This window comes from Trachurus trachurus (assembly GCF_905171665.1).
Source record: "Trachurus trachurus genome assembly, chromosome: 11".
Lineage (NCBI taxonomy): Eukaryota > Metazoa > Chordata > Actinopteri > Carangiformes > Carangidae > Trachurus > Trachurus trachurus.
The window spans coordinates 12,288,606-12,311,227 of NC_139904.1; the positions used below are offsets into that span (position 1 = coordinate 12,288,606).

Consider the following 22,622-nt stretch of genomic DNA (forward strand, 5'->3'; position numbering starts at 1 on the left):
TGGAGCGGAGCGTCCTCGTTGTTTTAGACTTCATGTCAGAATGATGAAGACCACTTTTCTTATGAGATTTGCATAAATTTGGATTGATGACAAAAAAAACAACAGATTTTTATTTATTTTCTATGAGGCTGCAACAAAGAGTGAAGGAGTCTGAATATGAAATGTGTAAATTATCACGTTGAAGCGGGTTAAATCACCATGGTAACATGTGCTACAAAGCAGGTTATTTGATCAGGATGCCAACAGTCCAATGGTGGACAAAACAGATATTATTCCAAACTGAACAGACTGATAACTAATCGTGGATAGTTCCCCACACTCACAGACTAATAAACAGCGATTATTGCTGTATATTAATTGTGCACACTGTTAATTAGCTCTAAGTTAAATCAGATGTTTAGTCAGATAGATCAGGCATCAATTTCTTTGACTTATGGGACAACAAGAAAGTGAAAGGCAAAATGTAACTAGAAAGGGAAAAAAGAGAAATAAACAATAAATTCATGGATGATCCTTTGATAATTAGCTCAGTCGAAAAGGTTTAGTTTAATTTTTCCCCTACTAATATTGGGATATTCCTACTTTTCCTACAGCTGGTCTATCCAAGTTGCTTTATCACATTGTAATCATGTTTAGTACTATACTACTGGGCCTGATAAAGTCTATAATGGCTCGTAGTTATAATAATAATATTAATAATCAGTGACACAATGTCGCTGTGTCTACACAGACAGCTTTTTCTAGTCACTGTCTGCACAGGCCCAGTCGCACTGTTGTGTCCCAAGGGATCCAGTCTATTTTCCTATGCAAACCACCTGTAATTATAGGGGTTGTGTTTTGCCTGTAAATGCTTCCAGTACTGTGGACTGAACATCTCTGGTGTAGACACATACAAATAGTACTGGAGCTGCTGATGTGCTGCTGCCTCTGCGTCAAGACACAGTGTGAGTTCCTCTTGCTTTGTAAAATGGGCCTCTGGTTATTTAAGAGCTAAACAACAATGGGACAGTATAATGCAATGGTTGTTTTATATCCTGGGCAGATGTGGATGTTTAGACTCCACATCTGTGGATCCTGGGTAGATGGTAGATGTAAGTGGTGTTAAACAGCTATAGTTGTGTGCAGCAGTTCAGAATTGAAAAGGAGCACCTGCAGTGTGAATGTAGCCAGAAGGACGAGGAGGAGGTCCACATCAGTTCTCCGTCACCTGTGTCACCTGCAACAGTCCACAGCAGCAGCAAGTGCTAGCCTGAATGCTGGTCAAACAGTCAGGCCTGCGTCATCAGTCCGTTCTGTTCCCCAGTGACGCAGAAGGCGTATGTTAACTTTGCACACACCCTTTTGCCAAACAGTCCTCTACGTGTAGACGCAGGAATTCCTGCAGCTGGCCTCAGATGCAAAGTTGTTTGAATTGCCCTGACAGCCTCCGTACCAGAACTGGGCACAGGCGTTGGCCTCGGGGTCGTAGTACCACTTGACCACATACTGCCGGCACGGACCCGGGTCCAGAGGCTGACCGCAGCCTTCATCTGAAAGGACAAGAAATGTGCAATAAGTGAACTGTGTCACCTGTGTTTCTTAGGTCCCACAATCCCTTCACACTACAGGTTGTAAAGTTCAGCCGATTATAGCTTTATCAGACACAAGAAAGTTAGGAATACTACCCCATAATAATAATTTGTCACAAGTAAAAGTCCTATATTTTAAAATCCATGCTTGAGTAAAAGGCCTGTTATTAGTAGAATAAGTAAACTACTTTATTGCAGCCAAAAGGAAAATTATATATCAAAAGCAAAACTATGCACATGGAAATGGCCCCTCTGAGTGTGATATCGGTGTATAAGATATTATATGATCACTTTGCAATTAGTCTGTCGGTTCTGTTGGTAACATTTCCGTGTGGTGGTCAACCATGGCAAATAAATAAATAAATAAATAAAACATTAAACAGCAGCCCTACATATTAATTGTCCAAGTTAATTGAGTATAATTCGTTTACAGTAATCAATTAAAAATATTCCCATGTGGCTCTGTAAGAGATGTTGATTTTATACATTATATTATACACCTGTGCCTACTGTGAACCACGATTGTATTGTGTTGTACAGTTTTTGTCTTACCTATGTATTATGATTGTATTACTTTCTTTGTTTTTTCTTTTTAAAAAGAAAGGTACCTGCCCCATGTTTTTAAATACTGTACTTATACTTGTGTTTTCTTTAACCTGCTTGTTTCTATTTCAGTATAGGGGGACTGTCAATGGAAATGAGCCTTTTGGCTAGAATTGAGTACATTTACATTTTATCTTTAAAATGTTTATCAATGTACATTGTCCTTCTTTATCAAATAAAAGGAATTGAACTGAATTGAATTAAACCTTCTGTTTAAAGAGTATGTTTGTTTTTTTTTAACTATCTGTGTGCCGCTCATTGTCCTGCCTGACGAAAGAAAATCCTGCAAGGAAAGGAGGTTGCAAGATATCCTATCTGAAGCAAATATGAAATGAGATAAGCACACTCATGATGTGTTGCAACACCATCAGTTTCAGGTCATGTGTTTGCAGAACAGGAAGTTCAAACACTTCCGAGAAAGATTAAACAACTGATGGTATGATCTGTTACCTGACACAGATGCCTCCGTCAGGGGTGGAGGAGGAGGAGGGCTGACGGGAGCCTGTGTGCTCCTTGCCTCTTGCAGCCAGTCAGTTGGAGGATCAGGGCCCACTAGTGACGTCAGCCCGGGGCCCTGCCTCCCTCTGCCACCAGGAGAGGCCAGCGCAAGGTCTGGAAGGCTGTTCCAGGGCTCCACGAAGAGTTTATCATCAACCAAGTTCTCCTCCTCCTCGGGCCACCCCGACTCCGGGGACTGCAGGGTCGGGGTTGCCGCTGTCCGCACTGTCAGTTCATCCTGGGGAGTAGATGATGAGCTCAAGTCAGACACATTATAGTACCTTCAAAGTCTTTCTAGATTTGGAGACAATTTCTTTTGACAAATCAAATCAATATTGGTGAAGGGGTGTAATTTTCATCTCCAAACAAAGAAAAACTGGCCTTCTCCTACTTTATTTTACTCTATATTTCAAAGAGGAACTATGCAAGATTTGCACCTTAATTAAACAGCTTCAGCATCATTGTGATGGTTAAATGACTTGTTACCAGGAGAATGGAGGCTCTTTTCCTTCCAATTAGCATCTCTTGGCCAAAAACCAACCTTGCAAGATCAGCGGCTCGACACTTTTAAATCCAGGTTAAAAATATTTATCTTTTTCATGTGCTTATGGCTGAGCTCTCTAAGATTTTTAAACTTTATTGTCTTTTCTGCTACTTTTTTAATTATTCTTTCCTCTTACTTTTAACTCTATGTTAATGTTTATATATATATATTTTTTTAAATTGTTTTTATGCTGTTCTTTTTAAATGTTTGGTCTTTATGTAAAGCACACTGAGTTCCCTTAGTGTGGAATGCGCTGTATGAATAAAGATACCTTGCCTTGTCTTAATCACTGGCACAATTTGTCCTCTGTATTGTTTCAGGGTTGGCTATGTGCCATAGTTTTCAATTGAGCAATGAGATGTGAAAGGTTGACAACCACTGGTCTAATTGTTATGTCACAGGCATGCTAGATTATTTCTAACCAGTGGAGAATTCAAGCAGCAGCTAATTCACATAAATCCGTTTTTTTTTTCTTTCTGATAAAACAACTCCCTCATTGTGTCTATGTGATTTCAGTGGAAGAAGATGCACCTGGACTTGATACTGGTTATACTGGTTATACTGTATATTAGATCAGTGAGGCAAAAGCAATGTTACCTCTATGTCCTCATCCTCCTCCTCTTCCTCCTCCTCTTCCTCCTCCTCCTCCTCCTCCTCCTCCTCCTCCTCTGGGAACTCCGTGTCCTCAGGAACCGCTGGGTGGATTTCCACAGGTCCAAACTCTGGTTGAAAGGTCATCATGTCATCCTGCTCACAAATCCGACTCAGGATTTGGCCTTCCAGGGCTGCAGCAAAACAAAGACGTCACATCGACTGTCTGTAGTCCCACAATGCTAACGTTGCGCACAACACAACAATATGACACAATTTAACTTTAACAATAAAGTTGCGGCGCCTGTGTGAAGCGTGTTGTCATCTTAATGAGAAACAAATGGTTTTCACTTGCCAGAAACTTACATACAGCTTATAAACCTGATACTTCGATATAAAGTACGTTGCAGCGAGAGGAATGAACGTATCAGTGCAGCAGTGGCCTGTTGACTGAGCTATCTCAAAGGTTTAGCTTCATTAAAGGGATAGTTCAACATTTTGGCAAATTGGCCCATTGCCATAATCCCTATAGTCATAGCAGTAGGTTCGTTACCTTTGATTGTCGCTGCAAGCTATTTTTAGAACGGCAGAGCAGAGCTGCGAGCTGCTCAGAACTACACTACGGAGGCTAATGGGATTTCTTGGTTTCCCTCATCAAACTCATCAAATACACAATCCAACGCTCTCGTGGACAAGTTGTGACCTGCACATTCACCACGCTATGAGATAATAACTGAATATTATGAGACAGAGTTGTTTTAGAGGTAAATTCATGCAAAACCACTGATGCACGTTCCCGTCTGGGACAGTTTTTCAGCAAGCAGTCTCTGCATTTGCCTCAAAAACAACTCAGTCTCGTGACGTTCCGTTATTATCTCATAGGGTGGTAAATGTGCAGGTCACAACTTGTCCACGAGAGAGTTTTGGAGTTGCTGGATTGTGTATTTGATGAGTTTGATGAGGGAAACCACGAAATCCCATTAGCCTCCGTAGCTTAGCTCTGAGCAGCTCGCGGCTCTGCTCCACCGTTCTAGAAATAGCTTGCACCGACAATTAAAGGTAACAAACCTACTGCTATGACTATAGGGATTATGGCAATGGGCCAATTTGCCAAAATGTTGAACTATCCCTTTAATGTCAAACAGATAGTAACCTCTGACAAAGCTCGAACTTAATTAATTCCAGTCAGAGCTTGTTATAGACAATTGGTACAATATTGATCAGTTTTTGGATAAAGGGCCAGTGCTGCTAATAATGATGATGATGGTGACGATGGTGTTTTCTTACTGGGAAGAGTCCTGAAGTCATCTATGAGGTAGACGTGCTCTTCATCGGGGTCAGAGGCGACAATGTTCATCTCAGCCTGGAACTGTTCGAACAGCGGGTCGGTCCTGTTCCCCACCCCGATGACGAACATCTCGATCCCCTCCGCGTGGGCCTGTGTGGCCGTTTCTTCAAACTGCATGACGTCGCGGGGGTCGGCCTGCCCATCCGTCAGAACCACCGCCACCTTCCTCACCCCGGGCCGCGAGGCCTTGAACAGCAGGTTCGCTCTGTGGATGGCGCTGCCGGTGAAGGTGCCCTCCCCGAGGTAGGGCATCCTCCTAACGGCGGCCTTGATGTCGTCCTGGCTGGACTGCTGCTGCAGACTGACCACCACCATGTCCACGTGGCTGTAGAGCACCACTCCCACGTGGCTAGCCTCTCGGCTCACGGAGACCCGGTCGATGAGAGCGTTCACAAAGTCCTTCACTATCTCAAAGTTTTCGGGCCCCACACTCTCAGAGCTGTCGATCACAAACACCAGCTCCAGGGGGGTTTCTCTGCACTTCAGACCGCAGCCTGGACAACAACAAGTGTGACACACAGATTACAACTGGAACAAAAGTGCTGCAACATGATCTGAAGAATATGCTTTGTAGTTTAATAGATGATGCACTTGGCAGCTACTTACAGGCTCCTTCAGACCATAAAGGCTCCAACGGGTGGTTTTAACTTAACCATACAACATGTTTTTTTGTCTTATATTTGTTTTATAGGTCTAAGACAAGGCCTGTAATATTTTCTCCACCTAATTTGCATTTAATACCTTAGATGACTAATTATTGTGGCAAAACTTTACAAAAAAAATGTGATTTACCACAGATTTCCCGAATTATTCTGATGACCTCTTCCCTCTGTGTGCAGAAAAAAAAGATGTGAGATTAGGTGTTGCCATTTTATGTTATAATATAAAACTCAACAGTGTCATTTGTGTCAATCACTTTACTCACTGTCAGTCCTGGTTCACCCTTTTCTCCATATCTCCCCTGTAATTGAACATTAAGGGGTAAGTTTCAAATACTAAGCATTCAAAAACCACTATTTCTGTGTCGCTTGTAAGCATCTAAATAAATAACACCATAACTGATGTTTCATGGGTAAACGTACAGTATACAGCAATATAAAGCCAAAGTTAATGGTGCATGTATTACTGGACCACCATCCAACGGTGTTTTCTCTTAATGTTTACCTGCAATCTGCTATGTTTTTATTGAATCGCTGAGAAAACAGTCAGCCAATTAAAAGAGAGGCTCAGAGCCTCTTCTCCTCTGATTGGCTTAACAACCTAGAGCTCCAGAGAAAGGCGTGAGACAAATGTAAAACTACAAAGAGTTGGTTTTTGGTTCTTATTGTAATACCACAAATACCTTCTTACAGTATGCATCAACACAAGACAAGAAGAGGAAGAAATGTAAACATCATCAAACCCAATGTAAAGACAATTACCATTAGGCTGTGATTGAATGATAAATACACTAGTAATTTACAGTAAACCTTTAACTTTACACTGCCTATATTAGTGCCATATTGCATATTGCAAGGGCTGTGGGCACATCTGCATTGAATACATGGCATGTATCTGCTATTGCACTGTTTACCTGTGTTTACAGAAACATTTATTCCTATACTGGTACGTATAAACCAAGAAGATGAGACACGCTGCTTTACCATTGGTCCAGTCGATCCAGGTTCTCCATAGTCTCCCCTTTCTCCTTTCCTTCCCCGGTCTCCAGGAATGCCTCTGTCACCCTGTGTGTGTGTGTGTGTGTGAAATCACTCATTAGTACAACAAAGTTAATATATGGCAGGTCACCCACATACAGTTGTTGTACTGTTTGTACCTTCTCGCCTGGAAGCCCGTCCCCTGGTGTTCCCCGAGGGCCCACTGGCCCCTGAAACCCGGGCTCTCCCTGAGAATAAAGACTGGTGAATTGGTGAGAGTGACAAGGCAAGGCAATTTTATTTGTATAACCCGTTTTTACAAACAGTTTGTCTCAAAGGGCTTTACATGGCATCATAACAACATCCTCCTCTGCCCTGAGACCCTCACATCTCCATAGAAAAATTGGAGGGTGCCATCAGCATAAACAGATCTTTCTCATTGTGCAAGACACACCACAGCTTGGTTAGGCATCTTTGCACTTTGAGAGCCCAAATAATGGATCAGTGAGTCATCAGAAAAAAGTACCTTTCCCCACTTCACTAAACATGACAGAGCTGTAACAACATAATATTTCTTGCCTACCTTTGGTCCCTGGATGCCGTCTCCTGGAGGCCCTGGGACGCCTGGTGGGCCCGGCTGCCCCGGGGCGCCCTGGGGATACAAGACATTATGGCAACTGTCCATATAATATTTTATCAAAAAACAGACATGTTGCTTACTCAAGTATGGCCCTCGCAAGGATAAAGCCCAAATACCTGTCCATGATTCTTACACTCGCTATCCATCTTAAATCTATTATGTATATAAATATATATTAGAATAAATCCAGTTAAATAACTTATAAAGTAATTTATTGTATAGACTATAATGACTAGATAACTTGATAGATAATTTATGAATAAGGGGTGAGAGTAAATAAGTTTTACTTCTTCCTACTCCTTTTCGGATATGAAAAAAACAAACAAACAAAAAAATCAAATTATCTTTATTTTCAATTTATTTTATTTTATTTTATTTTATTTTATTTTTTTGTTCATATGTTGTCTTTGCAAAGTTTGTATTTGTTATGTCTGTCCATTTCTGTATTATGTTTTATTTCTTTTAACATGTCCGAAATAAACTTGAACTAAACTAAACTAAACTAAACTAAACTAAACTATCATGCCATTATGATACGCAGAGGTTTATGGTCAACACAACAGACACCAGTTCATACTGTATGTACACTCACCCTTGGTCCATAAAGTCCGATTCCAGGAGGACCCGATGGGCCCTGGACCCCTGGTATGCCTCTGTCACCCTAACACGCAAAATAAACGCAACAAACTTAGACTACGTATTCTTTCTGCTGGTTCATTGTTTGCAGCTTCACGCATCCCAACTCCATCAATTCATGATTTAACCCCCGAGGCTCACCTTAGGTCCCTGTAGTCCTTTCCCTTCAGGCCCTGTTTCTCCTGGCACTCCTGGTAAGCCCGGCAGTCCCTGATGGTTAAGTACCGTACAAGGTATTCAATTGTCATCTATTCTTTCTTATGCATTGAATACAAGCAGAGCTGTACGATTTATGTGTGATGACTGCTTCCTGTTACCTGTGGTCCTGGTAGACTATCTCCCTTTATCCCTGGTGGTCCCACAGGCCCATGATTTCCTTTGTTACCCTGAAAAGGCAGGCAGTAGGAAGGAAGGAACACAGTAAGAAAAGAAATACAGACAGTGATAAATGAAAGGAAAACTACAGTGTCACAGTCTGCTGTTGCTCCACTGTGTGTTGCTGCACAGGTGCTTACACCTGCTGTAGTTTTTCTCATTTGCTTTGGTTCATATAATGATGAAAAAAGCATCTATACATTTTGACCAGTATGGCTCAAATGGTAACAAAACAACTTTTCATTTTGGTGCCACCAGCCAATTAACATACACAAAACTATTTTTATGAAATGTTAATGCTTTGGGTGACTTCCTGCCTTGTGCAAATATGCAATAGGGCTGTATGTAGCATGAAACTGATTCTTTCAGAGAGAAAAACATTTCCATTTTGTGTTTTCCATTCACTTACTGTGTATTTATTAGATTTTTTAAATTGTTTTTACTCTTTATTCTGGTTATACATAGCACTGCTACACAGCTGAAGCAGGCTCCATAGTATACTGATGTGTAGTATATGGACATGATGATTATGTCGTGCTTGTGTTACCTTTGGCCCAAAGAGTCCTACTCCAGGTTCTCCTACTGGTCCTGGTGGTCCAACAGGCCCAGGATCCCCCTGTTATATGGACAAGACACCAACAGACACACTGGCCAAATAAATAAGGCTCATAATGTATGCAGTGCAGTTCATTTATTAACACAGAACATTTAAAGAAATGTGCAATAACCAAATAGTGGTAAAAAGTCAATGTTGCAAATCAGGGCTCAGTCCACACTGACTTTTCTAGTTGCTACTGAGAACGACTCGGTTTTATTACATGTTCATATTAACTAACCCCTTAACCAAATATTAAAGGGATAATTAGTGGGTTGTGTGAGGTGGTCACATACAGTGTGTCATCATTTACCTTTGGTCCTGGTAAGCCACGCCCAGCAGGTCCAGGCAGGCCCACCAATCCAAGGCTGCCGGGTTCCCCCTGAACACAAGAGTCAAACATTCAAAGTAGAGATACGAGCAGATAAACGCTCTTGTTATGATTCCACAGTTTCACCAGCATTTGGCATTAAGGCTTCACATGGCTTTCTCTTTCAGCATCAGAGGAAGAGTACATCATGTAGTGCACACAAAATCAAAGATACATATCACCCTGCAGGACTTTATGGATTATGTAGACAACACCCTAGTTCTGAACTCCCTGATACTAAATAAACTAACCATTTATCCACTGAATACGATCTGTGACTGTGCCAACTATGTCAATCTGAATTTAGCTGAGTAACTGAAGAGGCCCATTTCCCACCTGCAGCAAGCAAATGTATGAACCTGACACAGACCTTAGCTCCAGCGGGGCCAACTGGCCCTGGAGAGCCTGATAGTCCCCTTGGTCCACGGTCCCCTCTGTCTCCCTGTGAGAGCACACACACACACAGACACACACACACACACCTCCAGTACTGTAACAGGATAGAACAGTATGACGGATTTACAAAGCTTAGAAAGGTAAATACCACTAAATGCACCCAACACTTGGTCGACTGTGACTTATTCAATAAAGTCCTTGTCAATGCAGGTAAGTAAATATGTACCTTAAGCATTTAAATCATTAATTATTTACACATGTGCCTGTGTTTTATACTACGTGCAGGCCTAGAAAACCCTCATGTGAGTGATAAAACAAATAGTGTGTACATGCTGCACCCACATCATCCAGGAGACACATGGCCAGAAGTTGGACTATGAGTGGCTTAAAATTACCTTTTCTCCAGGAATACCTTTCCCCGGAGCTCCCTCCTGGCCCCGTGGACCTGACAACCCCATCTCGCCCTAGATTAAACATCACATGGAACAGCATCATCACATTGTGCAGTCTCACCAGTCTCCATTGGTTCTATTCAGCAGTTTTATTAGCAACTGGTGTTTATGAGATTGCTCCCATCTCCGTCAGTCCCTCAGACTCTGTTAAAAAGTGGTCAAACACTTGATGAGTTAAAGGTGGAGCACGCCTAAAACTGTGTGTGCTCAGCCTTGAACCATGTACAGTAGCAGATCTTCAGTCACTAGCTCACCTTAGGTCCAGCAGCTCCGTCTTCACCAGGAATACCGGGTATCCCTGCGGCACCATCAGGTCCCTGCTCCCCCTGGGAAAACACATCCACATACATAACACATAAACTCAAAACATTCCCTGTGCTCACTCCGATGCCAGATGTGTGTATGTATGTACTTAATGCAAAGGGGTTTGGTTTTTCTTGCCTTTGGTCCTGGCTCGCCAACACCTCTCTCTCCCTGAAGTCCAGGTTCACCAGGGAAACCCTGGTCACCCTGGGAAACAACACAAATCAAATCACTGACTGAAAGTCATTCTGATGGATAAGAATTTTCATCCATATATTTTTTTAAAAGCAGCAATAACACTGAAACACTAAAACCTGTATTTAACTCTTACAGTATAACCACACTATCAGTTTTTCAATGATCCTCCTAACCTTTGGTCCAACTATCCCCACTCCAGGAGGTCCCCTAGGACCAGCAGGCCCCACAGGCCCTTGGTCCCCCTAAATGGAGATAATTATTAATGCAGTTACATGAATGAAGGCTATAGAGGGGAGGATTGTTTCATTTTTATTGGCCTTACCTTTTCTCCTTGGATCCCTGCCCCAGGAAACCCGACCAAACCTGGAAGCCCGGGGGAGCCTGTGTTTCCCTGAGGGTCAGACATATGGAAGACAGTCATCCTTTACAGTATCAAATGTTTGCAGCGTGTATGTGTTTCTGTAAATCAAGCACCTTTAACCGATATCCATACCTTATCACCTTTGTACCCCAATCCTGGAGGGCCGCGGTTGCCCTTAGGTCCCTCATACCCTCTGTCACCCTGAAAGAAACACACTGTGGTAAGACAAGAGGACGGGATGGAAGGATCTTGAGAAGTTGCATTAATTAATTTTCTCACAAATCTAGTATGGGTTCATTTAGAGTTAAAATGTCACACGTCCTAGTATTTTGCTTGTGCTTGATCAGAAAGTCTGTGATCAGCTCAGATCTACACAATTTTAGTACACGGGAAAACTACTAAAATTGAGAGATGACTGGTGTTGTATTTACCGTTGCACTGTCTAGTGTGAACTCTGATCTCTACAGCTACTAATAGACAAGAGAGAACAACAGGCCGATGTGCTGGTTGTTCTGTTTGAAGTGTGACACAGACCATATACTATAATGGGTCCTGTTGGGTTTGTCAAACTCAAAGTCCATAACATTTTTTATTTGCTCGCCATTGTAATGGCAATTTCAATTCAATTTCAATTTCAATTTGTTGTGCTTCAACCACTTGGGATGTCCCCACACCCTGCCCTTTCCACCAAGATATCAGGCCTTCTTGTGTATTAACCATTTGTGAGTTGTAATATTAGTTTCACCCTCTTTATATTTCCCATGGCAACCAACCGGGGGTCAACTCTTGCATGACACCCCAAATGGGAAACCAACCTAGGGAAATATCAGTTCCTGTAAGGTGTGAAAGCCAGGGCCCCCACTAGACCAAAAGGCCCTTTGATATACCAAAGTATAAATGTAGATGCTCTGGGTCTTTCCTTTACCATCACCGCTTGGGTGAGGACTGACCTTTCCTTGCAAGGAAATAAGAACTTGTCGGCCGGCAGAAGTCTCTATTTCATTATTCACCAACAGCAGCATCCCTATTGCCTCCATTGGTATCATACAGTATATAACTTTATAGACAGAGGAGTGATGATGATGCAGTATGTGCTATGAAATCATAAATGGTGATGCAATGTTGAACAGACTGTGGCAGCAGCAGCAGCAGCAGCAGCAAGGGACAGAACATTTATTACAACCATAAGAGACTTGAAGCTTGACTTTGTGTTGAAATTAAAGACTTATGAGCGTCTCTGGCTGTAGTGAAAGGGTAAGTATATCCTGAAACTTACCTTGGGTCCAGGAAGACCCTCACCTGGAAACCCTGGAGATCCTTGTATCCCTGGTGGCCCTGGTGGTCCCTTTAGAAATCAACGCAGATAGAGTGAAGGTTATATTGTGTATCAAGAGAGATTTAATTAACTGTAAATGGTGTTGCATTTATGTAATGGTTTTCTAGTCTCAATAGGGTGTGTGTTTAAAGTTTTCAGCTATCACAACCTGTAGTTTCAGTTTTTGTTATTGTTTTTTGAACGCACCATTGACCCTGGTTCACCCATACCCACTGCTCCAGGTGGACCTGGTCTTCCGTGGTTCCCTTTGTCCCCCTGAAAGATAAAATGTAAAGATCAGCGACAGATAGTGAAGAGTCCACAGTCTTTCCTGCAGACGCGTAAGAGACAAGAAGAAAACAAACATTTCTTTATTTAATTCAATATTAAACCAAGCATAAATTTACCTTGGGACCAGGAAACCCAACGCCATTATCTCCAGGAGGTCCAGAAGCACCCCTTGGTCCTCGCTCACCCTTTAAAACGAATGGAACATGTACTTAAAAAACAAGCCCATGGTTGTGACCTATGAACTTAGTGGCACCACTAAAGGTATCTTAAACTCCCATGGTTCTTACTTTGGACCCAGGTGGCCCCTCGGGACCCTGGTCTCCATGTGCTCCCATGGCTCCCTATATAAGAGTAAAACAAGGAGGAATAATTAAATACATTTGAATTAATAAATAAAGATAAATCCTTAACATCAATCATTGCTTGATTCATATAGACTTAAAGTGAAAGGACGGTTTCTTAGTGGTTAATGACAGTTTCTTCAACTGTACCACCCAATGCCCATGGTCATACACCAGGTGAAATGGAGAAAATATTTTTATTTTTTTATTTAAATATCCATTTTGTAGCCACTGTGTAGTGACATAAACAAAACAAATGTAACTGAGTGTGATGAGTCCATCTTTTCTTTGGGGATTCATTAATCAGTTAGAAAGAGTTCATCTATAAAACCCAAAAATTAAACATAATGATTAATAATAATTTAGCAATATCGAGTTTTAAAGCATGGATGTAAACTTCCTGCATATTATCACAGCAAAAGAGATCTTGCCACAAATGGACAGAATTTGTGATAAAACAGAAGGTTTCAAAATAACTCTGCACCTTCACCAGTATACGCAGTATGACCGATGCTGTAAAAATGATCTTCACAAGACAAAAAAAAGGATTTGTACATAAGAAGAAAAGAAAATCACCGTATCAAGACCCCATAAAGACACAGTGTATAAGTCTAGACAGATGATATGATATCCTCCATTTATTCAAATCACCCCGAGACAAGGTTGAGCATGTTTTCATTTTAATTTATGAATCATACATGCCGGACATATTTGACAGGTTCAACGTTGGGATAAGTTGTCTGTTAGTCAGCCGGTAAACTGTGAGGGCCCTCTGCTGGAGGAGGAGAGTGGCTCATCATACCTGACATCATCTGATTCACGAGAACATATGAAGAGCAGGTAGATAGATAGATGCTTTATTCATCCCCTATTATTTATCATCTATTTATTGGATGGTCTACAGGTTGGACTTGATGGAGCTTGATGGGGTTCATGGTCCATGCGCCCTGGAAACACTTTGATTAATCTACTGTGGACTGACTTTTTTTTTGCATTTGTCTTTGTTTTCTCAAGTTGCAGTGTGTTGAGGTGTCTTGGCCACTGCAGTTTCAATACAATATGTGAATAAATCTAAACAGTAATAGAAAACACGAGGAGTTCTCTAACTTCTCTGTCCCTTTGAGTTGAACTGATCCTTCAACCAAAGCAGGTTCAACCTGCTCGGACAGTTGACGTTTGGTGGATCCTGATATTTTGACGGCGAATGTTTTGATATATTGAAAAAAAGTGCGAGTGAATAAACCTTTGACAGTGTAGTTAGTGTAGTTTCATGGGAACTGGAGAGAGATCAGATGGATGGAAAAACCTGATGACATTCAGACGATGACTGCTGCTATTCTACTGACACTGAAGTGGGCAACAAGCATTTAAGGAGAGAGGGAATGGATAACATGTGCCCAAATCCTAATCCACTGGGACAACATCTGCTAAAAGACTACAACTAAACATTGCAAGCTTGAATTCCCTGCTTTAGAAAGGCAACATTAGGAGCGGGATAAGACCTAATCCATGAATCACATTCCACAAGTGCAGAGCAGGAGATGGACTCTGAGTGTGTGGCTCTCACTGGAGCAGTGTGTGTGTGTGTGTTTAACTGTGACCAGAGTCAGGCTAGCTGCTGCCCCCTGCTTCCAGTAGGCTATTCATGCTAAGCTAAACTAACTACATCTTCACTGAATTGCATCTGAGTTTTCTCTATGCAAAAGGTTGATATATTGACAGTAAGGCTGATACGAATGATAAACATTTATCTATTGTTTAAAAAAATAGGGGCTTTTCTGATGTTAGTTTACACACAATCTCACACATCATCTGTCTGTATTTAATAATAATAATAAAATACTCCCAATATAAAGCCATCTACAAGAAATATCTGGACTGTGACCTCAGTTTAGAGTAACATACAAAGACTGTTGTAGTCCAAAAAGCAAGTTAAATTAAATTAGCTCTGTCTTTTAGCAAAGCAGAGAAAGTCTGTTAGCTCTTATATCCCCCCCATCTTTATTATTGTAATGCCTTGTTTACCTGTTGGAGAAATCTCAGCAGCTAAGTACTAACCACAACTGAACTGCCTCGGCTTCGATGCGTTATCCTCCCGTCACTTTTATAATCAGTTTTAAAGTGTATATAACCAAGCTCCTCTAACCTTAGCATCGAAACAGGGCTCTCAGGTCTGCTGGTCCGGGTCTAAGAGTCTGGGTTAAAACTAAAGGTGTGACTGAGCTTTTGTGGCCATTGCTTCTCAGCTCTGAAGTATCACGTTCTGGCTTTGAAATCCTGTCTTAAAAACTATTTTCATGGAATTGGCTGCTGCTTTCTTTAACGTACATTCGTATTCATATGCACTTTTTCTCCATTATGTGTCTCTTGAAAGTGCTTTTAAATGCATTATTTTTATTCCCTTCACCTCTGGAAAGCATTATGTGCCTTTGCTTGAAAAGAGCCCTATTCATAAAATTATCATTTTTATTTTTATTATGGTGATATATGCTACTATGGGAAAAGGGGAAAACGTTTTACCTGTTCTCCTCTCGAGCCTCTGGGGCCAGGAGGTCCATCTTCTCCCTATGGAAAAAAAACCTTTTTACACTATCACTGCATTTACAACAGTCATCATAGCATAATATGTGTATGTTATGTAATTATATATGAGAAAAATATCTTAAAAAGCAGAATATAATGAAATAAAAACCTACTTTTTCTCCTTTTTTACCAGGGGCGCCACATTCTCCCAGTTCCCCCTAGAAAACACAGTCCATTAGGAAACTGGTGAAGCTTGATCTGGCTGGGCACTAAACCAAATCAAACTGTCTGACATTCAAGTTATGCACTCATCTGAAACACACTAACATGTGAATTTGCTTAATATTTTGCTATCTCCACACAGTGCTGAGCAATGATGCAAAATTAGAAGAACAGGACATTGTTAACAATACATACCTTTTCCCCTTTGCTCCCAGGTTGACCCTATAAACAGGAAAAAGTTCAATCAAATGTTTCCAAAATTTACATAGTTTAGTTTCCCCTGCCTCCAGTCATTATAATGAGTATCTTACAATGCTACACAACCGAAAACCCTGTGTCCCTGCGAGGTTGAGAAAAACATTTGATTACCTCAATGCCCCCAATTCCTGGACGTCCGTTAATACCAGGTTCCCCCTACAGTGATCAGACCCAGACAAAACAGTACATCAAACAAAACTTTGTGGATTCTTTTGGTTACCAGAACAGGATTATGGAGACAATAGAGACTCACACGGGATCCTTTTGGTCCGGGGAGTCCATCGGACCCCAGGTCCCCTGGTTTCCCCTGGATGACAATAAAAGGAGAGATTGTGCAAAATGAGAATATTTGAGTCCCTTTATAGTTTGAGCTTTGTGTATGTATAAGCAAAGGTGGGATGGGGCACTCTCGGTGCGACCTGTCTGTAACCCTGGTCCTACATAAACCACCACCTCAGTGTAGCAGATTCTCAGATCACTGCAGCCTGTCTGTTTGCTCACGCTTAATCTTCCATCCTTGACCTTTGCTTTTTTCCAAGGGCCTCTCTTCAGCAGTGCTGTCAGTGAAAACAGCCCGTTCAGCTGGCCCTCTCAACACCTGCTACACTTGCATTGTGGGAAACTTCTTTTTTCTTTTTTCACACTTCTTTTCACTGAAGTGCTTTGGGTGCAGGCCAGACACACCTGCGGGCACAGGCTGCCAACCCCAGGGCTGTGCACCACTGTGTGAGGTTTACCAGTGTGAATGCTGTGAGTGGTCAAGGAAGTGACGGTCAGTGTGAAACCAGCAGATGGTACAGCAGCTGGTGAGGCAGCTGGAATAGACATAGTGTGCAGTGTTACCACTGGACACACACACAGACACTAAGGATTCATCAGGTTTCTAATGGCAGTTTTTAGCAAATCACAATCAGATCACAAGATTGTGTCTAAACATGAATTAACAAACTGTTTCCTGTTAGTAGCCGTCGATCTGAGGCACTCGAATAATAAATAATAAAATGTCATCTGCACCATTTGCTACGGGAGTTCACAGCGGTGTCAGTCATTAGGTGAGGTTCCCCTCAGTGTGACCGCAGCAGACGTGGGGATGTCAGTCTGTGTGAGGCTGCAGGCCCGGACAACATCCCAGGCTGGGTCCTTAGGGACTGTGCATACCAGCTCTCAGTGGTGCTGCTGACAGACATCTTTACCTTTCTCTGGCGATTGTCCCCGTCTGCTGTAAGACTGCGACTGTTATCCCTGTCCCTCAGCAGAGCTCAGCATGTCAGGCCTGATCTATCCCTTAGCAGGACTCATGCCAGTAGCTAATGAAGATGTGAAGAAGACCATCCCATCACTGTGGCAGCAGACTCAGACCTCTGAGGACATAAACAACACAGCTCCACTGCAGACTCCATCTCACCTACAGTACTGGTAGTGTAAGGATTACTTTGTTCGACCACTCCTCTGGGACTTCAGGTCCACCTGTCCCGTCATCGTCAACACCAGTACCAGTTCCCCGAGGGATGTAACCTGAGCTCCTTATCCTACTCTACACACTGCTGACCCAACGGCATTCAAACAGTCGCACCGGGAAGTTCTCAAATGACACAGCAGGTATTAATAGCTAGAGGGTGTTATTGAGGTCACACCGACCTTGACTTTTCACTTTTGACTAACAAGATCTAATGTTTTTTGCCAAATGTTGTCAAGGTGTTGCTGATACATTGTGTCCATAAGGAAGGGACAAACAGACAATCCAAAAACGAACACAAGAGGAGGTCTTGTGTTAAAATGTATGCACCTATTTCCTGAACCCACTTGCTGTCCACAGGTGTTATATGTGGAGAGCATCCTTCCTCCATCACTGTGTGGTACAGTAACCTCCCTGCTCAGGCTCACTGGCACTGCAGCAGGTGGTAAAGACGGTACAGTTTAGACACCATCAGTCTCATTTACAACAGAGAGAGGCAGGAAGGAGATCTACAACTACTGTTTCATCCCACTGGACCATTATATTTCTTCTTCCACACTTTTACAGTCAGATCACTTTACACATGTAGCCACTGTGAGATTATTTATAGAACCTGCAATAAAACTTAGTTCAAGTTTGGAAGATATTCATAGTGTTAATTAACGTGGCCTATTGTCCATAGTGAGTTATTGAGGGTAACACGTGCTTCAGATCAACAGTAGATTACTCACAGGAGATCCAGGGGGACCGCGTTCCCCCTTTTCACACAGACAGGTCTTTGGGTGAGGGCACTGTAACGAAAACGTAAGGAAGACAGGATGCAAAGTCAACAGAGTGCATTATCAAAGCAAACAAACAAGAATAATGAGCCAATAGACAATACGAATAATAAGATGGTTGATGTTTTTTTATGAATATTCTGTAACTTACCCCGGTTTTCACAGCTGTGCTCTGAAAGAAGCAGAAAAAGATAAACTCAGTAAATATGTCAATGCAGTTTTGACTCCGCAAAACTCTCAATACTGCACTGACCATCCATATCCACTCACTAACCCTGTGGAGTAGACAACATCATCAAAGGCCTGTCACTAAAACACACTGTGGCTATTAAATAATCCTCCATTTTCACATTCTGATGGAGAGTTAGATGAGAAGCCTGATCCCACCTTTGTGTATTCCTATTAAGTATCAAGCTTCAACAGTCAGTTAGTCAGTCACTGTATAAACCATTATGACTAAGCCTCAAGCATATTTACACTTTATTAGGGCTTAAAGTTAGGAATAATGTAGTTACAGCCACTTTGAGGAAATGGTGGATGAGTGTGTCCTTGCTATTAACTGAAGTCTATTTTTTGGATAATGGGGCGGAGTCAGTCAGTCACTGCCAAGATGGTGACAGTAGCACAGTTTGAAAACCACTCTTCAGAAACCCGTTGGCGATGTCACTGAGGCTAACATCCATCTTTATTTAGAGACTATGGATAGTATTTGTATATAAAACTGTAAAAACCATTTTATCCTTATCCCTTCCTCTAGGCTTTTGCTGGTGAAAGCCAAGAAATAATCTGATACCGTGACACATATCATGACATTTATAGGTGCTGATAGGTTGATTAGGTTTGTGTTTAACACAGCCAAGCTAACTAGCTCTAAGGCAGCAGATATTGTGTGAGAGTGGTGTCAGTCTCCCAGTTTCCCCAAACACTTTAAAACTCAGTGCTATACAAATGTATTAAAGATATTTTCTACTTCAAAAAACATACACAAGGGTAGGCGAAAATAAGCGCTAGCTTCAGCCTATGCCTTTTCGGTTTGGTTATCTTTCTATAGTTATACTATACTAACCCTATACTGATACTGTTCTGTATTTTTAAAGCAGATGTAAGCGATCTGGTCGTTTTGGCTAACTTCTTGTCAGCAGATGGAGTTAGCAGTCCCCGCCCTCATCCCTACGTTACCACATTGACGCGCATTCCTCGGCTGCACACACAGAGAGGACTGCCCCTTTATGCCGTTCTCTCTCCTCATTGGATAAAGGTTGTAGGATACAAGGAAAGTTTTCTCCTCAGCTTACAGCAGAGCAGAGTGACTGACAGACCCGTGTTTCAGACCAAACACTCTATATAAGTGATTGCTGTCGGAAGATATAACTATTTAAGACTTATATTAACACAAACATTCCGCTTACTTCTGCTTTAAATGACCTGACCGAAATCCTTTTTTTTTTCATTCATTCATTCATGTCTTCTTTTTATGTTTTGTTTTGGTTACATTGGAGATTTTGGCCATATGAACCTCCATTTTAACCACCATACTACCAGTTTTCTGTATCTTCATAGTTCACATTAACATCAGACAGTCGACTGTAGATGCGACTGACCAGTTCATTGAAGAGTTTGTCTTCCAGCTTGCTGTCGGCGAGGCTGAGTACGTGCTGCTGTGGTGGGGCGCTGGCAATGGATCGCAGCTTTGAACCCATGGGTCCATCCTTGGTCAGGCCCGAGGTGCTGATGGTGAACACCCTGATGTTGTGTTGCTTGGCCTCGGCAGCCGCTGTCACAGCACTGGGGCTGCGAGGGTGGTCCGTTCCGTCGGTCATCAGCAGCACCACCCTCAAGCTGCTGGACGACGTCTCGCGGCTGAACACCTGGGTGGCGTTGCTGATGGCGTAGGCAGAGTAGGTGCCATGTCCGATGAAGGTCATGGCGGCCACCCGGCTCTGGAACACGTCCAGATCCTGCCAGTCCCTGAAGTTGTGCTCCACTGTGACGGTGCTGCTGTACTGCAGAGCGGCCAGGCGCAGTCGCAGCCGCCAGCCGGCAGAGCGCAGCTGCATGAGTCTGGAGCTGAAACGCAGGATGAACTCCTTCTGTTGCTCGAACAGCAGAGCTTTGGCTCTCTCCGAACTGTCCACAATGAACATAATCTCCAGTGGGCAGATCAGGGCTAGGAAACAAACCACAGCAGGAAGTGTTACTACATTGTTCAACCACAAATGGAGCTTCACTGGCGCTGGTTCGTCCAACTATTCAACACTTTGGTCGACAAGATTTTGCAGAAACTACCAGTTCTACTGGATTGTTAATAAAAGTCATATGAATTGTAATGTTTTCAATAAACCTCTGATCTTGCACCAAATACTACCATTGGGTTAATTTTGTTCCTGGACAACAAGTGTTGGACCTGATAAGCTTATTAGAAATCTAGACTATTGGTAACAGTATGTGTGAGTATTGGCCTCAATGGGCAACGGAGACACATGATGTAGGGAGTGTACAGTACTTATGATCAAGCATACACATTCACATTCACACATTACAGGATCACTGGACTCTTGCATACACCTTGACTTTTAATTCTATTTATACGTATGATGTTTCTTTTAATGTATGATTTGTCTAAGTATGATATGTGTTGAGTGGGATTGTGGGGATTGTGGAGCTGCTGTGCAGCACAAATTTCCGTAAGGACAATAAAGGTCTTTTAAGTTTAAGTTAAGCACAGTAAAATTGAAACTGTGCTAAAGGCCATGATGCAACAGTTTCTTTTTTCCTTTCACTGTAATGCAATTCACATGTCAGAAAAATAATTCTCTCAATACTTAATGCAGCTCTGAGGACAGTTTTTGCATTTCTATTATTATTATTTCAACACTGTCACAAGTGAATTAAACCTTTTCACCACCTTCAAGACTTTGATGTCTCAATAAAAACCTGACCGACTTAAGGAAAACACAACTGAAGAAAATGTAAAGTGAAAATGTTACATGTGATGCAGAAATGTGACGCTATCTTGTGTGACAATTTAAAGTGTTTTCATTTATGCAATGTGGAGACTGTTTCACAGTGTGAGAAAGAGGTCTGTTATTGTAACTGATGAAGGTAGAAACTGATTTCATGAGTTGTCAGAATCAGATGAGAAATGCTCCAACACAATATGAGAATATCAAATACAAATACAAACAAAACAAATGTAATGGGATATGCTAATGTGTGGGGGAAAGAGAAGCTGCTCTGAAAACTGCATTACTTTGTCTTAATTAACATAATTCTTCCTGATAAAAATGAATACGGTATGTTCATGTTTGTAGTTTACTAGTAAATTATGTGATTTTTTGTTTTACTTACTCTTAGCCTCATTAACAATGATCTGGTTGTCATCCCTCTGTTTTTTCCTCCGTCTGCTTTGGCATCTGGTCAAGCTCGACAGGGTTAAAACAACAATAAAAACCTTCAGCCACGACCGTAACCACCGCATGGTCATTATCTGGTCCAGCTGCTGAGCCTGTGGGAATAAGGAGAGGGTTACACCATCGGTCCTTTGACATCCGACACACAGCATCACGACTGCAGCAGCTTCTCACTGTGGCGTTTCCTCAGTGCCCTGTGACGATGCTCATTTACTCTTCATTCACACAGTGTCACATACTTCACCTGTCTGCTCTCTGTAACACCTGAGGTCAAATCTTTTACGACCTTGACTGCTGTCTGACGTCATCACTGTCACCTACTACCGCACTTATCATAGTAGCAGGGGCCAGACAGTAACTTTACCACAGTATATAGTCCAATACATGTACAATACTTGAGTATTAAGTCAGGTATTAGTATTAACCCCGAGACTTTAACTGAGCTATACTTCACAGCCAACTCCTCCACTGTCAGTCATGTTTGAACCTGTCAGTGTCCTAACGATGCTACGATAGATAAAGATAAGGCAGAAGATTCTCCACCTGAGTGGAGTATCTGTTTAAAACATTTTTTTAAAAAAATCATTAAGTTTTAAATGTTTGCTGGAAAAAAAAACCTTCAAAAAAGAAGGAGAAACAGTTTCAGCTGTCTTTTGGTATCAGTTGCTCTTGATTTAGTGTGATCAACAAGCAGCAGGTTGATTCAGAATCATTGGCATGCATCTGTAAATACTGTTACTGCTGCTACTAGTATGTGCAGCATATCTTGTCTATCAGAACTGGATGATATTATGACAGAAGCTATAAATTGGCTTTGTCAAAGATTTGGCATACATTTTAGATGTATAATTGAAATTTGAATGAAGTAGGCCTACTTTTGATGACACTCCTAATAATTACAATAACAAAGAC

General features: G+C 41.9%; 1 protein-coding gene across 1 annotated transcript; it reads right to left on the minus strand.

The window, feature by feature from the left end:
• Positions 1–1,356: 1,356 nt before the first annotated feature.
• On the minus strand, positions 1,357–21,778 carry col28a1a (collagen, type XXVIII, alpha 1a; the record flags this gene model as incomplete). Its single annotated transcript, XM_083981492.1, has 34 exons — positions 1,357–1,529; positions 2,622–2,907; positions 3,925–3,998; positions 5,092–5,646; positions 5,945–5,981; positions 6,078–6,113; positions 6,796–6,876; positions 6,969–7,037; positions 7,373–7,441; positions 8,022–8,090; positions 8,207–8,275; positions 8,383–8,451; positions 8,988–9,056; positions 9,349–9,417; positions 9,776–9,847; positions 10,197–10,265; positions 10,508–10,579; positions 10,695–10,763; positions 10,928–10,996; positions 11,077–11,145; positions 11,248–11,316; positions 12,392–12,460; positions 12,638–12,706; positions 12,838–12,906; positions 13,009–13,062; positions 15,583–15,627; positions 15,759–15,803; positions 16,003–16,029; positions 16,177–16,221; positions 16,319–16,372; positions 18,253–18,312; positions 18,452–18,472; positions 19,902–20,467; positions 21,649–21,778. The coding sequence occupies 34 exons, from the start codon at positions 21,776–21,778 to the stop codon at positions 1,357–1,359; spliced, it is 3,468 nt and encodes a 1,155-aa protein (XP_083837618.1).
• Between the last annotated feature and the right edge of the window lie 844 nt (positions 21,779–22,622).